The 15670-nt window shown below is 41.7% G+C and overlaps 1 protein-coding gene across 1 annotated transcript in view; it reads right to left on the bottom strand.

Moving 5' to 3' along the window:
• SLC2A13 (solute carrier family 2 member 13) overlaps positions 1–15670 on the bottom strand; it is a 79888-nt gene that overhangs the window by 32683 nt on the left and 31535 nt on the right. The window contains exons 4-6 of the mRNA XM_026701210.2: positions 15507–15615; positions 5112–5275; positions 4174–4294 (exon numbers count right to left, since the gene is read on the bottom strand). Of these exons, the coding sequence (XP_026556995.1) occupies positions 4174–4294; positions 5112–5275; positions 15507–15615 (394 nt within the window). The remainder of the gene's footprint in view (positions 1–4173; positions 4295–5111; positions 5276–15506; positions 15616–15670) is intronic.

Below are 15670 nucleotides of genomic sequence, written 5' to 3'. Positions count from 1 at the left end.
TCTCATTCTTCTTCCTGGTGGGGGAGTGGTTAGAATGCAGGATTACAGATTAATTCTTTCCACTGTCAATCCTGACCGACTCTAAAGGTTGACTTAGCCTCCCATCCTTCCGTGGTCAGACCCAGACTGTTGGGGACAATAGGCTGACATTCTAAGTTGCTTATGGAGTTGGAAAGTCCTTTAAAGCAGTAGATAAGTCTAAGAGCTATCGCCCTCCCTCCCTCCCTCTCTTATTCCTTCTCATTCGTCTTCCTGGTGGCGCACTGGTTAGAATTCAGTATTGCAGGCTAAACTCTGCCCACAGCCAGGAGTTCGATCCTGGCTGGCTCAAGGTTGACTCAGCCTTCTGTCCATCCGAGGTCGGTCAAATGAGGACCCAGATTGTTGGGGGCAAGAGGCTGACTCAGTAAAACTGCTTAGAGAGGGCTGGGAAGCACTGGAAAGCGGCATATAAGTCTGTTGCTAGTGCTATTTTCATATTTACAACCATTTCAGCAGCATCAAAATTCAGATGCTTGGCAACTGCTTCATACTTATGACCGGTGCTGTGTCCCAGGGTCACCCAATCCCCTTTTGACAAGCAAACTCAATGGGGAAGCCAGATTCACTTAACAACTCTGGCAAGAAAAGTAAAATGGTGCAAAATTCAAAATTCTTGCTTAACAACATAAATTTTGGGCTCAATTGTGGCTGTGAGTTGAGGACTACCTGTATTCTCTTCTATCGATTGGATGAATCTTATGCAAAGCAAAAAAATAAATAAAGCGAGGTGCCCAGAGCACTCCATGTTTCTCTCCTGGGAGGAATTCCTTTGAAAGACCACGTTGATTTAGTAACAACTAAATTGTATGCAATGGTACGGTAATTTCCCCTAAGAAATCAGTTCAGATTCAACCAGAATAGTTAAGCCTTGCCTGAGAAGTTTGTCACTAATATAAGGTCTAAATTTAATGTAAATTTAGTTTGTCTTTTAACAACCCCATAATCCCTTGCGGGGTGGAGTCTGGGCAACTGAATGGAGCTAGCAAGAGTGTTTAATGGCCGGATGCCTTTCCTGTTGCCAGTGTGGAGTCTCGCTCAGCAGATATATTCTCAGTGTGCCCAGAGAGAGAAATATCTGCCTCTACCTAGGGTCGAACTCACAGCCTCCTGATTGTGAGGTGAGAGCTTCAACTCTAGGCCACACATCACTCCTATTAAATTTTATGTCATGGAGACTATATCAAGACCGTCTCTTAATGAAACAGTCAAACTGCATCAAAAAGCAACTCAGTAGAAAAACAATGGACAACTAAATTCTTTTAGGTAGACCGCAATTCATAAGCCTTTACAGGCTTGTATTCATGCCAATCCATAATGTTTACGAAACTGCATACAGCTCAAGCTAATTTCAGCATATTTTAGCAATTACCATCTACGGAGGTACCGATTTTTCCTATTATGTGTTGTATTATCAATAAATTGTATAGCCCTATTAGTAATACCAAGGCTTACTTCCATCCAGAATAATCAGTCTGACATAGTTGTGAATCCAAGCTTTATTTCTATCTCTTTCAACTTCATTAATGGATGGCAAACTAAAATCATATTTACGTATGTTGCTAACTGATGTTATGGATGTAATTTCAACAATTCTTGCGGATCCATTAAGATTGCAGGCTTAATTTCTCTGTTGATTTGCTCCATAATTGGAGGTAAAGGTACTTTTAATCATCTGTAGACGATGTTTATAATTGAGGAATTCACATCTAAGAGATTCCTGCAATTTGCCCTTAAAACAGCACACCTTTGAACAAAACGCAGGCATGAAATTGCTTTCCTAAATTGTGCGGCCAACTTATCACCTGGTTGCGGATTCTGTTTTAGAGCTTAATTTAGTAATGCTGAAGCAATCACGTACCGCTGGGACACAAGAAGCACAAAATGAGAATTATATACTAAGCTTCCTTTAAAGAAATATCATGGAATATTGTAGACTACATTCACAGGGAGCGGGAGTTTGGCTCTGCTGGCTGTGGAGGAAACTGGGGAAGGGCAAAGTCCGGCTGGGCAGAGGTAGAACAAGGGAGAGAGAGTTCAGAGGAAGACCCAGGTCAACCCCCTCTTCATCCTAGGGCACGCAGGGAGGAATGGAGAAGGGAGCAACGTGGGTTGCATGGCTTAGGGAGAGGAAAAGGCCCTGATTCCCTTCATTTGCCACAACTGGGAGGAGAGTTTAAAAGAAATGCAGGCTGCGTATGGCAGCTGCTAGGAGCAAATGTGAGTTTATCTTGTGTTGACTTTGCTTATCTGTGTTCCTGGTGTCTTCCCAACTGGGTTGAATTATGGCCATTCCTTCACATCTGGAATTCTTGCTCCTGCCTGGTCAGACTAATTACCTCATTTTGCCTTGATTGGACTTATAGTTTTTGTTGACCATGTTTTGGACTTGATTCTCTGCAGCCAAAGGCTGTTCTTGGGAGAGTTTTTCTCCTGCCCAGAAGGTAACCCAGGACATTAGGGGAAAAGTTGGAGCTAATAAAAGGACTCTTATTGATTAACTGACTGTGTTGCCTTTGTGCCATGCCCCTTTGGGTCATCACAATAATTTAGCAGGAAGCAAGATTGCATCCTCAAGTACTTAAGGAACTAGCAGAGAGACTCAGAACGATTCTGAGCGTGCTGAAGAAAAAAAAAACCTTCATGGAACAGCAATAACATGAGAAGAGAAATTAAGCTAAGGCAAAAGATATACATCGTTAAAGAATTACTGTTTTTTGGAACTCTTTAGGAATTTTCTACAAAAAAATGTTTTACCAAACAGCTTTGTAACTATTGAATCAAAAACTGCAGCTTTGAGTATTAGATTAAAAGAGGTCTTTGTTTTATCATTCTTGGCTTGTTATTATCTCCACTGTGGACACAAAATTAGGATATTTTTTTTCTAATATTTGAATAGTGCCAAATAAAATATTCAAAGAGATACCAAGAGTGCTCCTGGATTCGTCACTTCCAGAAAACAATGAATCCTTCGGGAGTTCTGCATCCAAAATGCTCGACTAATTGTACATTCTTAACTAATGTGAACATTCTGTCAGCTTTGGAAATCATATTGACACCAAATGCTTCCACTCTGCCACATTTTTGAGCCTGGGAAAATGGGAGGGGGGAATTTCTTGGCGCATACATGGTTAAGACATAATAGCATTCTTCTTCTCAGTCAAGGTCATGTTATTTCTGCAACTGGGTGAGGGGACGTCTCAAGGTGGGACGGATGGTGATTGGGACATGTGATGCAATGATGGGTTCAGGGGGTGGGTTTGTAGTTTTTACTTATTGCAAGGAAACCCGGAACTTTCAGATTCAGGATTCCCCAGATGTGCCTGTCATGCCCATTGGAATCTGACTCGGAGGAGGAAGCCGAACAGCTGACAGGGAGTGTGGCTCCGTTGGCTGTGGAAGAAACTGGGGAAGGGCAAAGGCCGGCTCGGCAGAGCAGGGAAGAGGTAGAACAAGGGAGAGGGAATTCAGAGGAAGACTCAGGCCCATCCCATCCTAGGGCATGCAGGGAGGAACGGAAAAGAAAGCAACATGGGTTGCGTGGCTTATGGGGGAGGAAAGGGCCCTGACTCCCTTCATTAGCTGCAGCTGGGAACACAGTGTATAAAAAAGGTAAGCTGCATGCAGCAAGCTGTTGAGAGCAAACATGACTTTATCTTGTGTTGTCGTGGCTTATCTGTGTTCCTGGCGTCTTCCCAACTGTGTGAGTTTTGCTGTGCTTTCAAGTTTGAAATTCCTGCTCTCGCCCTCACAAACTAATTACTTCAGTTTGGTTTGTTTGGATTTTAAGTTACAGTTTGTGTGTACCTTGTTTTGGACTGAATTTTCTATAGTCAAAGGCTGTTCCTGGGAGAGTTTTTCTCCAGCCCAAAGGTAACCTGGACATTGGAAGCAAAGTTGGAGATAATAAAGGGACTCTTACTGCTTCTCTGATTGTGTTACCTTTGTGCCACGCCCATTACAGTACCAGTTTACTATTCAAATAAAACAGAACTTTTGAGAAGATGTCTGTATTAAAGTTATTGGTTGGAGTGGAGGTTTTCTGGAACGCTGACACATTCATTATACCGTATTTCATTTTAGAACTACTGCAGAAACCTCAAAAGGTTTAAGGAGCAAGTGAAAATGACCTACCTGTATTTTGTGCAGGTGGAATTTTGGCCCGACTGGCTTTCGGGGTGAAGAGTGACCTGTGGAGAAGCTTGAGCTGACAGCAAAAAGCCCAAAGCTAAAACAACCAGGGCCACAGTTGTGCCTATAGAACAACAACAAAAACTAGATCAGTTTCATTCCAGAACACTGTACAGAATTCACACATACACATATGTAGGTAGTCCTTGACTTACGACCATAATGGAGCCCACAATTTCTGTGACTAAGTGAAACGTGCGTTAAATGAATTTGCCCCACAATTGTTAAGTGGATCTCTTAAGTTAATCACTCTAACTAACAAGAAATTCTCTGCTCTGAATCACATCAACTTCATTGAGGCTGTCAACCTACCCATCTATTAACTATCCTGCCTTATTATTTTTTTATAAAGAAAATTCCAGGCAGCAAACATATCCAACGCATCTTCCTCCTCCTATTTACCCCATAACAACAACCCTGTGAGGTGGCTGTGCTGAGAGAGAGTCACAGGCTCAATGTCACCTAGCTGGGTTTTGTGGCTATGGCAGAACTAGAACTCCCTGTCTCCTGGTGATTGGCTCAAAGTCACCCAGCTGGTTTTCATGGCTAAGGCGGGACTAGAACTCCCCGTCTCCCGGTGATTGGCCTAAAGTCACCCAGCTGGTTTTCATGATTAAGGCGGGACTAGAACTCCCTGTCTCCTGGTGATTGGTCCAAGGTCACCCAGCTGGTTTTCACAGCTAAGACAGGACTAGAACTCCCTGTCTTCTGATGATCAGTCCAAGGTCACCCAGCTGGTTTTCATGTCTAAGGCAGGACTAGAACTCCCTGTCTCCTAATTTCTAACCTGATGCGTTAACCACAAGACCAAATCTCTACAGTCCATTTTGCAAGTGGGCTCCTGTTTCTTCCCACCCATTCTTACAATGGCGCATGCATACCTGCTAAACTTCCCAGGGTAAGTTTGCGCCGACCGACTTTTTCGACAAGCCAGACTCCCACAAGTGTGAAAATGAAATTAGTGAACGCGGTCAGGGCAGCAAGCCAGATGGCCAGGCGGTCATCTCGGACACCGGACATCTGCATGATGGTGGCACTGTAGTACCTGAAAGGCAAACAACCTTCTATGTGAAGTACATTCTCCAATTCAGACAACGGCGAAACAACAGATTGTCTTTGTTGTGGAGGGAAACAACAAAGAAACGGTTCTTTTCGGTGACGCCAATATTACGCTCCATCCATCAAGACACAACAAATTTGATCCTTGGAAGATTCTGGCACTCGAGCAAATCAATGTCTCTCTCTCGGCATCCATTCTATGGTTATTATTTCAAGCAATTAGTGAGCATAAGACCGGAAATATATCTTCAGAGAGAAACTGGGGGGGGATACTGTAGTCATGCAAAATGTGATTTCGTGCCTTCCCCCGATTTAAAGGCATTTCTGAAACCGGCATCTGTATTCTTCACCGTGGCAAATCAAATTAACTGGTCTGAAATAGGAATAAAGAAATGGAACAAGTTCTGACTTAGGTGGCAATAACCATTGAAATAGGGGGTTTTATTTGTTTGTTTGTTTCAAATTTATGGCTATCTCTCCATCCATCCATCTTTCTATCCTTCTATCCATCCTTCTATTATCTTTCCATCCATCCATCCATCTTTCTATTATCTATCTCTCCATCCATCCATCTGTCCATGTATCTTTCTATCCATCCACCCATCTTTCTATCCTTCTATCCATCCTTTTATTATCTATCCATCCATCTTTCTCTCCATCCATCCATTCCTCCATATCCATCCATCCTTCTATTATCTATCTCTCCATCCATCCATCCACCAATCCATCCATCCTATCTTTCTATCCACCCATCCATCTATCCTTCTATCCATCCTTCTATTAGCTATCCATCCATCCGTCCTTCTCTCAATCCATCCATTCCTCCATGTATCTTTCTATTTATCCATCCATTTTTCTATCCATCCTTCTATTATCTCTCTATCTCTCTCCATCCATCCATCCATCCATCCATCTTTCTATCCATCCATCCATCCATCCATCCATCCATCCATCCATCATCTCTATCCATCTACCCATCTTTCTATCCATCTATCTATCTATCCATCCATCCAACCACCCATTCAACCATTATCTCTCTATCCATCCATCCTTCTCCCCATCCATCTTTCTCTCCATCCATTATCTCTCTATTACATCCATCCTTTCATCTGCCAATAATTCTCACCAACTTCAGCCACCCATTAAAGTTCTCCTGAATATATACCCCATCCATTTTTTTAGTCCATTTGCTAAATATATCCTTCTGTCACAAGACTCCCTATGCTGGTTTAAGCTTACTGTAGTAGATATATTGGAAAAAAAAACCCTGAACAATTATTGTATCTGGGGAATTATCATTCAAAGATTTAGCATTTCTAGTTTATTAGACAGCTTGATGGTGGCTATCCAATTACCCAGCACAGTCCAACATGCAGCCAGCTTTCAACCAGAAGCATTTCCAAAATGTAAAACACCAGAAAATGCTTCTACATATGGAAACACAGTTACTACCCTTTTATGGTCTCCAGTTCCGTCCAACCTAATAATATGTTTGGAGTTATTATCAGCTACAACCGGTCCCTGAACAGTTAATATGTCTACTAAAGATGTTTTCTCTTTTGAGATGTAATGCTAAAAATAACAGAAATTGCGAAACCTATGATGATATTTCAAATGCTTTCCACTTGTTTACATACCACGTTGATTGGATGGCATATCTTAATAATGGACTAAATGAAAGGAAGAGTTTAAAAATAGAGATTGAAAATGACAAGCAGTATCCACAATGACATCAACTAAGGGTTGAAGACAATGCTCATGGCATTTAAGAAGTGATCTGGTATGGGGGAAAAAACCTTCTTGAGTTTAGAAATATCTCAGGTCAGCGGTATCCAACCTTTTGGATTTGTGGACTTCCAGAATTCCTCAGCCAGTAGGATAGCTAAATAAAGATAGGTAATAAAGCAGATAAATAATGGCTGGATGGAGAACAAATAAATAAGATAGCATAGATGGGTAGAGAAGATAGATAATATAGATAAAAAACATATAATGATAGAAACATAAATAATGGATGGATGGATGGACAGATAGATAACATTGATAGTAGAGATGATAGATAATAAATATGATAAATAATGGATGGATGGAGGACATACAGCACAGATAGGTAAAGAAGATAGATAATATAAATAATGATAGATACATAAATGGTAGATTAAAAAAATCAATGGATGGTTAGACGGAGATAACAGTGATAATAAAGAAGATAGAAAATATAAATGATAAGATAATAAATGATAAGATATATAAATAATGGACACATGGTTGGACAGATTGATTGCATTGATAGAGATGATAGATAATAAATATAAACAATAATGGATGGAGGACAGATCTATTTATCTGTCATAGCATAGATGGGTACAGAAAATAGATAATATAAATAATAGATGATAGATACATAAATATTGGATGGATGGTTGGACCGAAAGATACCTTTGATAATAGAGACGATAGATAATATATCTAGATAAATGATAAGATAAATGATAGATAAATAATGGATGCATGGTTGGACAGATAGCATTGATAGTAGAGATGATCGATAATAAATATAAATGATAAATAATGGATGGATGGGAGATAGCACAGATAGGTAGAGAAGATAATAAATATAGATATAAATGATAGATAAATAATGGATGGGTGGTTGGACAGATAGATAACACTGATAATAGAGATGGATAATAAATATAGATAAATGTTTGATAATAAAGGTTGGAAAATAAATGTTAGATAAATAATGGATGAATGGATGGACGGATAATAGATTTCATGGATAAATGCAAGTTATGTAAGAACCTGTAATGTGAATGAATGCATACAGAAAGAGTTAGAAAATGACAAAAGGAATGCAATAACACAATATATATATTATAATATAACATAACATAACATAATATAATATATAATACAATACAACACACACACACACATACACACAGAGCTATCCAAAATGGTAATTTTTCCCTGGTTCATAGATAAAGAGTAGAAGAAAACCTTATTTATATGTGAGTCTCAGAAAAGAAAATAGTGATAAAGATCCCTGATTATTAACAGCTGGGGTTGAAATACAATTGGATTTATCCCCATACAGGGAGAGGAAAAAAACAGCTCAACAAAGGTAGAAAATGAGGGGTGGAGAGACCGAACAGAGGAGGAAAGACTATTGAGAGGCTGAATAAAACAGTCGGAACACCTTAGAAACACATTTTTACAGGGCTTAATGACATAATCAGCTTGGCCATAAGATTTGATAACCAAAACATAGGATTCCTTACGTTGGTGGTTTTGATTCACTCTGTTTCTTCCTTGCTTTTTTTTTTTTTTTACAAAGCATGTTCCCCCCACCACCACCACCACCAAGTTGTTCCACACAGATTTTAAAAAGAAAAAAAGAGCGTATCTTGTCTGCAGACTCATAAGACTAGGAGATAAAAAGCAACAGATTTGAGGCATTGATTCCAAAAACATTTTCCCAACAACCAGATGTCACAGCAGCAGTTTTGCAAATCTCCCACTGCTTTCAGGAAAAAAGTGCAACAGCAATACATTAAAAAAAAAATACCAGAAATTCATAATCTGAACAATATATCATCAATACTAGGCTCTATATTGGAAAGTACAACCTCTTAACACCTAGTGTAATTACACGCGTCCGAGATTCACTGAGTTGTTTCCCCTTGGGGTAAACAAGTTATGAGAAATGCAGGAGAAGAATGAGAAGCCGTGAGCGAAAGAAATTGAAAACAAGAGGTTAGAGAGAAGGAGAGGAAACTTAAACCTACTTTACTAATACAATTCATTATATGTCTCCATGTCTTTCTGCCCTGGGGCCCTTCAACAGTGTGCAGCAGCAGCCAAAAACACCAATGCAATCCTAAATTGTGTTAACGGAGGGATACAATTAAGACAATTCCTTGTCTTGAGGAAGCTACTCATACAACTCTATAAAGCCTTTAGTAAGACCACACTTAGAATCCTACATCCAGTTTTGGTCACACACAAAAAAGATGTTGAGACTTTAGAGGCACCAAAACCTTTTTTTTTCAGATAAAAAATTCATTCAATCTATCCATCCATCCTTATTCACTCATAGACCAATAGATAAAACTCCCAAATTACAATGAAGTATTATTTATTAAACCAATTTATATAGCTGCCCAATTTGTGCCTGGGTGACTCCAAGGGTCATACAACATTTAAAAATTTAAATGATCCATCCCAAAAGAAAACTGTTAAAAGATAAAGTGGAGTAAAGATAAAAATGAGGCAGGGGAAAGGTGAAAGAAATTGAGAAGTTTCTCTTCTTTTAAAAATAATATTGAAAACCAGGATCACACACTGGCTGAATAGTACTCAGTTCAGAATAGATAAAAGAGTAATCTTTTTTTAAACAAGATAACTAATAATTTAATCATGGAACTCCACTGAAGATATACTGAGGGCCACCAATTACAAAATGTTGTTACGTAAATACAAGAAAATTCAGTTTTACGATCTTTCTTGCCACAGCTGTTAAGTGAAGTTCTTTAAGTTTGTAAATCGGCTTAAATGAATCTGGCTTCCCCTATTGACTCTGCCCATGAGAAGGTCGTAAAAGAGGATCACACAGGATACCGCAACTGTCGTAAGTACATGCCAGTTGCCAAGCCTTTCGAATTTTGATCACGTGACCATGAAGAGGCATTGTATCCCAGCCTGCGCAGGGATACAATAGCCATTTCTATTTTAAAGCCCTTTCATAATTCAGTTTCTTCTGCTGCTGTCAGGAAATCGTAGTCCCGTTTGATTTCACACAGTTGCCTTGGCAATGACAAATGCTACAAATCCAGTATTACAGTTTCTCTGCCCAATTTAAAACCTATTCATAAGAAAACAAAAACTACGTGGGGGTGTTTTCACCCAGCTCCCCAAACACGACAAACCCTCCGAAGTTAAATCAAAAGGTTCCTTTTATTAGGAATGCTGGTGGTCCCGCAAAAAGTTTTTTTCGCAGGCTAACAAGTCCTGCCATATCTATTCACCTCCACCTCCTGCCTTTTATCCCCAGAGCTAGGGTGGGGCTTCGCTAGCAGCGGTGGCTCTTCTGTCCCAAGGACCGGCCCATAGATTTCCACTGCTCTCCTTTCCTCTGACTTCCGTGCATCTGCGCATCAGGCACTGGATCCAGCTGTTCCTCTTCTTCCTCAGCAGCCACCTCCAGTCCTACTCTTCTGTCCCAAGGACCGGCCCATAGATCTCCACTGCTCTCCTCTCCTCTGCCTTCTGCATACCAGGTACAGGAGCCAGCTGTTCCTCCTCTTCCTCAGCAGCCACCTCCAGTCCTACTCTTCTGTCCCAAGGACCGGCCCATAGATCTCCACTGCTCTCCTCTCCTCTGCCTTCTGCATATCAGGTATAGGAACCAGCTGTTCCTCCTCTTCCTCATCAGCCACCTCCAGATCTGGGGGCTGTTGACTCTCCATCTGAGGGTTGATAGACAGCCCAGGCTCCGCCTCTGTCTCCCTCTCTCTGCCAGATCCATTCCCTCTTCCCCCTCAAAGCTCTCAGGTTGTCTTGATGATGATTTAGACTCCCATGCTTCTTCCTCCTCCTCTGATTCAGCTGCTGATGGGGCCGGTGGCCAATAGGTCACAACAGGGGCAGAGAACTCCATTTCACTCTTGTACACGGTTTTGGGAACAATGGAATAGGATAAAATAGAGAGCGTACTTTGCTTTTTTAAAAATAAATAAGTTCCGTTGGAAGCCTGTCGGAGCGATTTTAAAAAAAACCAAATGAAATTTGTCCCGCAGAACAGAATACAACCCATGAGTTGTTCAATTCTCTCACAGCAAAGGCCACTGGGTCCCGCACTTCGTGGATGGCTTCACTTTTATTTTCGAGGATGTGGAAACAGGTTTTACGGGTGAGAAAACCGACCTATCTGGAGAGCCAAGCTTTATCCATCAGAGCGTGCAACAAGAATGGATTGTACCCAAAGATTAAAAAAAAGTAGGCAGCCCTAAATGGAAAGGACTGAGATTGATGTTAGGTCACCTTGTGGCTGATTGATTCCACGAGATTCACCCCCCGGCCCCCCGAGGTCTGTTTTATCTGTAGCCTGTCCAAGGGAAGGCATTTTTCTTTTAGAAGGCCAAATTCATTCCTTCTGTCAACTCATAAAACATTTCTATGCCTGTTTTAGAGTTGCCATGAACGAGTGGGAGAGAAAATTGAAGCAGCAGTGCAGCAGTCTAAAACCGAAAGTGCATTCCATTCTTATCTTGCACAGATTGTAACTAAGCTACCGGAATTTCTGCCGTGAAAATCCCTAATTGGAGAATGTGATTGATGACTCTTGGCTATGGATGTATTTTGTTGGAGAATATGAATTATGATACACCCAGAGAAGCGGGGGGGAAACAGGGTCAAGGGTGACAGTGAATTACGTGTCTCAGAATCAGCTTCATACGGGTCATGTCGACATGTTCGCTCCTAATAAATCTTTCGAAGTTTTTGAAGCTTGGCTCAAGGCTCATGATTTAATTAGGGCAACTGCCGGAATCCTGACACATTCTTTCCTTCCTTTTCCTTCCTTCTTTCAGACAACACCAGCAGTCCTCGAGTTAGGACCACAATCGAGTCCCAAAGTTTACGTTGCTGAGGGGGAACGTCGGTTAAGTGATTTTGTCCCGTTTTACGACTTTTTGTGCCACCCTTATTAAATGCATCCCTGCATCTGTTAGGATAGTAACCCGGTTGTGAAGTGAATCAGGATTTTTCCATGGATTTTGCTGGGCACAAAAGCAGATCACGTGACCCCGGGAAACCGCAGCCGTCGTAAATATGAACCCCTTGCCAAGTGCCTGGATTTTGATCAGGTGATTGTGGGGATGCTAAACGGTCACAAGTGTGAAAAACGATCCCAAGTCCCTTTTTTCAATGCCATTGTGACTTTCAACAGTCAGTTAACAATCATGACTGTGAAAAGCGGTCCTAACTCACTTTTTTCAGTGCCGTTGTAACTTCAAAGAGTCACAAAATGAACCATGTTGAGGAACTACATGTGAGTTTCTGCATGCCTTGTCTTTTTTGAGTATCCTGCTCCTTCTCAGAAACCCAATTGTTTCTCCTAAATTGGTTTCTGTTTCTTCAATTTTTCCTGCCCCTTTATAGTGTTCTTCGAAGGATGTGGAATAGAACAGCAATTAATATATTAAGGAAATGGTAGAATCATGAATAGGTATCAGATTTCCCTAAATCTGGGCGATGCGGTGGGGAAACAAAGAGAAACAGAACCCAACAGCGACAGTCATTCACCAACCGGACAACAATTCAACTGGAATGTTTCAGGTAGCTCTCAAAATTACGACCACAATGGAGCCCAAAAATTTATGTTGCTAAGCAAAACTTTTCTTCAGTGAGCTTGCCCTGTTTTATGACTTTTCTTACCATAGCTATTAAGTGAATCATTGCATTTGTTAAGTCAAGAGGTGGCTAAGCTTTTTCGTCTCCTGTGCCAAAAATTGCACTCGAGTGTCAGCACCCAGAAGGCAGTGCGCACACGCCTCCATGCCCGTGCATGCACACGCCCCCCCATGCTGTGCATCTCTGCACATGCGCATGTGACCCCCCCGTGCCATGCGGCTCTATGCATGCACACGTCTCCCGTGCAAACCCCCCCCATACACACCAGATAACTGACAATCAGCTGTTGGGCGGGTGGCGCGCACTCATGCGCAGTGGGGCTCTTCTGGGTGATCTCTTGTGTGCTACTTCCGGCATGTGTGCCATAGGTTTGCCATCACGGTGTTAAGTGAATAACCTGGTTGTGAAGTGGATCTGGCTTTCCCATGGATTTTGCTGGTCGGGAGGTCGCAAAATCGGATCACATGACCTCCGGGACGCTGTGACCATCGGAAATATGAACCAGTGGCTGATCATCTGAATTTGGATTAGGTGACCCCTGGAAGGGTGCAACGGTCATAAGCGCGAAAAACAAATGTTGCTTTTTTTCAGTGCCGTTGTAACTTCGAACGATCACTAAATGAACTGTTGTTAAATCGAGGACTACCTGTATGGGGTCTCCTGCCCGAACAGGGGGTTGGACTAGAAGACCTCCAAGGTCCCTTCCAACTTTTGTTATTCTGTGATTCCATTATTCTGACCTGCAAGAGGTAGCAATGTTTCCCACAAAGAGCTGGAAAGAGTGTTTTTGTTAAGGTAAAAGTTACACCTGGCCTTGGGCTTTACATTATATGTTGCATTCTGTTAGGAATGATAGTCACCTAACAGTTGGGTTGGCAATATATAAACCAGGATAGTCATTTAATACTGTTGTATCTTTAAGAGAATGCTGTAATTGTGATTGACTTGAGGTTCCTCCAACGGCCGTAAGATGGAGCCAGAAACCTGGTTTGTTGTTCTTGCATTTTCTGCATTTCCCTTTTGCCTTATCGCCATTCTGCTTGAATTGCTGTGAGTCTTACAACTGTTTGCAAACTCCGTTTACTGAACTTTGTTTATGATACTGGTAAAGAGAAGGACTTCATTTTTCGATTATCCCTGGGCTGATTGTTTTGAATACTGCTTTAACCGTGTATGATTTGGACTGCTTGTTGGACTTTGTTTACCCGTTTACTGGAAGTAAAACTTACATTTTACTATTCAGTGTATCTGTGTGCTGATTGTGTGTTATTCATCACCATTCTCATTATGTTTCCTTGAATGCACTCATTCTCCAAATGGGGAATACCTCAACACATTTATTTAGAAACATCAGGGGCCATTCATGCTCTGACAGTTCCTTCCCCGCTGGCTATAAAGTCCTTCAACCGATTTGGAACATATGTATCAGGCCCCCCGTCGGAGTCTGAATCTGTGGAGGAAGATGAGCTGGAACAAGAGACGACAGAGATCGAGTGGGCAGCTCCGTTGGCTTTGGAGGAAACTGGGGAAGGGCAGAGTCAGTCCAGGCAGGGCTTTTCTGAAATAGTTAAGACCTGCGGACAGGGACGAGCAGGAGAGACAGTAGAAGAGCAGCAACCACCTCCTCCTGATCCGAGAGCACGGAGAGAAGAGAGAAGCTGAGATCAACGCAGACTGAGCTGGCTACGAAGGAAGAGACTGCCTCGCTCCCCCCCTTCACAAGGCACACCTGGGGACTGAGATGTAAGGAGGTGCTGGTGGGAGGGGCATTTGTCGGGAACAAGCACTGAATCTGTGGAGCCTCGTGTGCACTTGCCAACACCTGGAGATTGCTGTGCTCTGTCTTGTAGGACTCGCCCAGTTTGCTTGCTTCACTGAACTTCTTGCTGCGGTTACTGTTTGGCTAACCTGGCTTCCTGGACTGCTGGCCCTGGTTACTGTTTGGTTAAACTGGTTTCCTGGACTACTTGCAGCTAGAAGCTGCTGAAGGTGCAAGTGAGAGCTTTGCTCCAGGACTTGTAGTAAACGTGGGGACGTTTGGGGGGCAAAGCTGGAGAAGTAAAGGAGAGTTAGAACCTGTTCTGTGCTGCTTTTGTGCCAGGCTCGGGGTCACCACAAAATCGTTGAAGAAACAGACATCTTGCGATCCCCAGAACTAAAATAATATTTATTATACTTACTAAGCTTTCGTCAGCCTCTGCTGACATCGTCAGAGTATTAAATTACCATTACAAAGTTCTATAACAGACAAGAATAATGAAGAACGAGCCGGGCAGGCCACAAGATCAGGGGCAAAGCAACAAATTGCAATAGCTGACAGGTTAACATCACTTCTTAGAGATAAGCAATTCAAGATGGGCCTGGTAAGGGAGAAAACAACAGGAGTTAAACCTCCATCAACCAACATGATTGAAGCAAAAGCAACAGAGTTAATTACAGGTGGGAGGCGGTTGGAAGAGCCTATTGTGCATGCAAGGGCTAAATTGATTCATGATATATAAAGGCATAGATCTCTGTAATGGTAGTTTAATACTCTGATGATGTCAGCAGAGGCTGACAAAAGCTTAGCAAGTATAATAAATATAATTTTAATTCCAGAGATCGCAAGATGTCTGTTTCTTCTCTTATATTCATACATACATGCATACATACATACATACACACATACACATACACACACACATTATATCAAAAAGTTACTTTAATACTTCGCATTGTTAAACCGTTTTGACAATATTTTCCGTCTCTTAAACTGAAAATAAAGGGCGGAATTCTCTTTTAAAAAGTTGAATGATACATACATGACTGTGTTAATACCTGCCAGCTGTTGGAACATCTGCAAACTACAACCCACAATCAGCTGCCTTCGGGTTGGAGGATAGGTCAGCATTCGATAAATCACCGGTCCAGCTTCAAAAGAAAGAAGAGAAAAAAGTTTTACATTCATTTACGGTTTCAACCAATA

This window comes from Pseudonaja textilis, chromosome 5, assembly GCF_049901715.1.
Source record: "Pseudonaja textilis isolate UNSWEBS1 chromosome 5, rPseTex1.2, whole genome shotgun sequence".
Classification (NCBI taxonomy): domain Eukaryota; kingdom Metazoa; phylum Chordata; class Lepidosauria; order Squamata; family Elapidae; genus Pseudonaja; species Pseudonaja textilis.
This window is presented reverse-complemented; position numbering and strand designations above follow the sequence as displayed.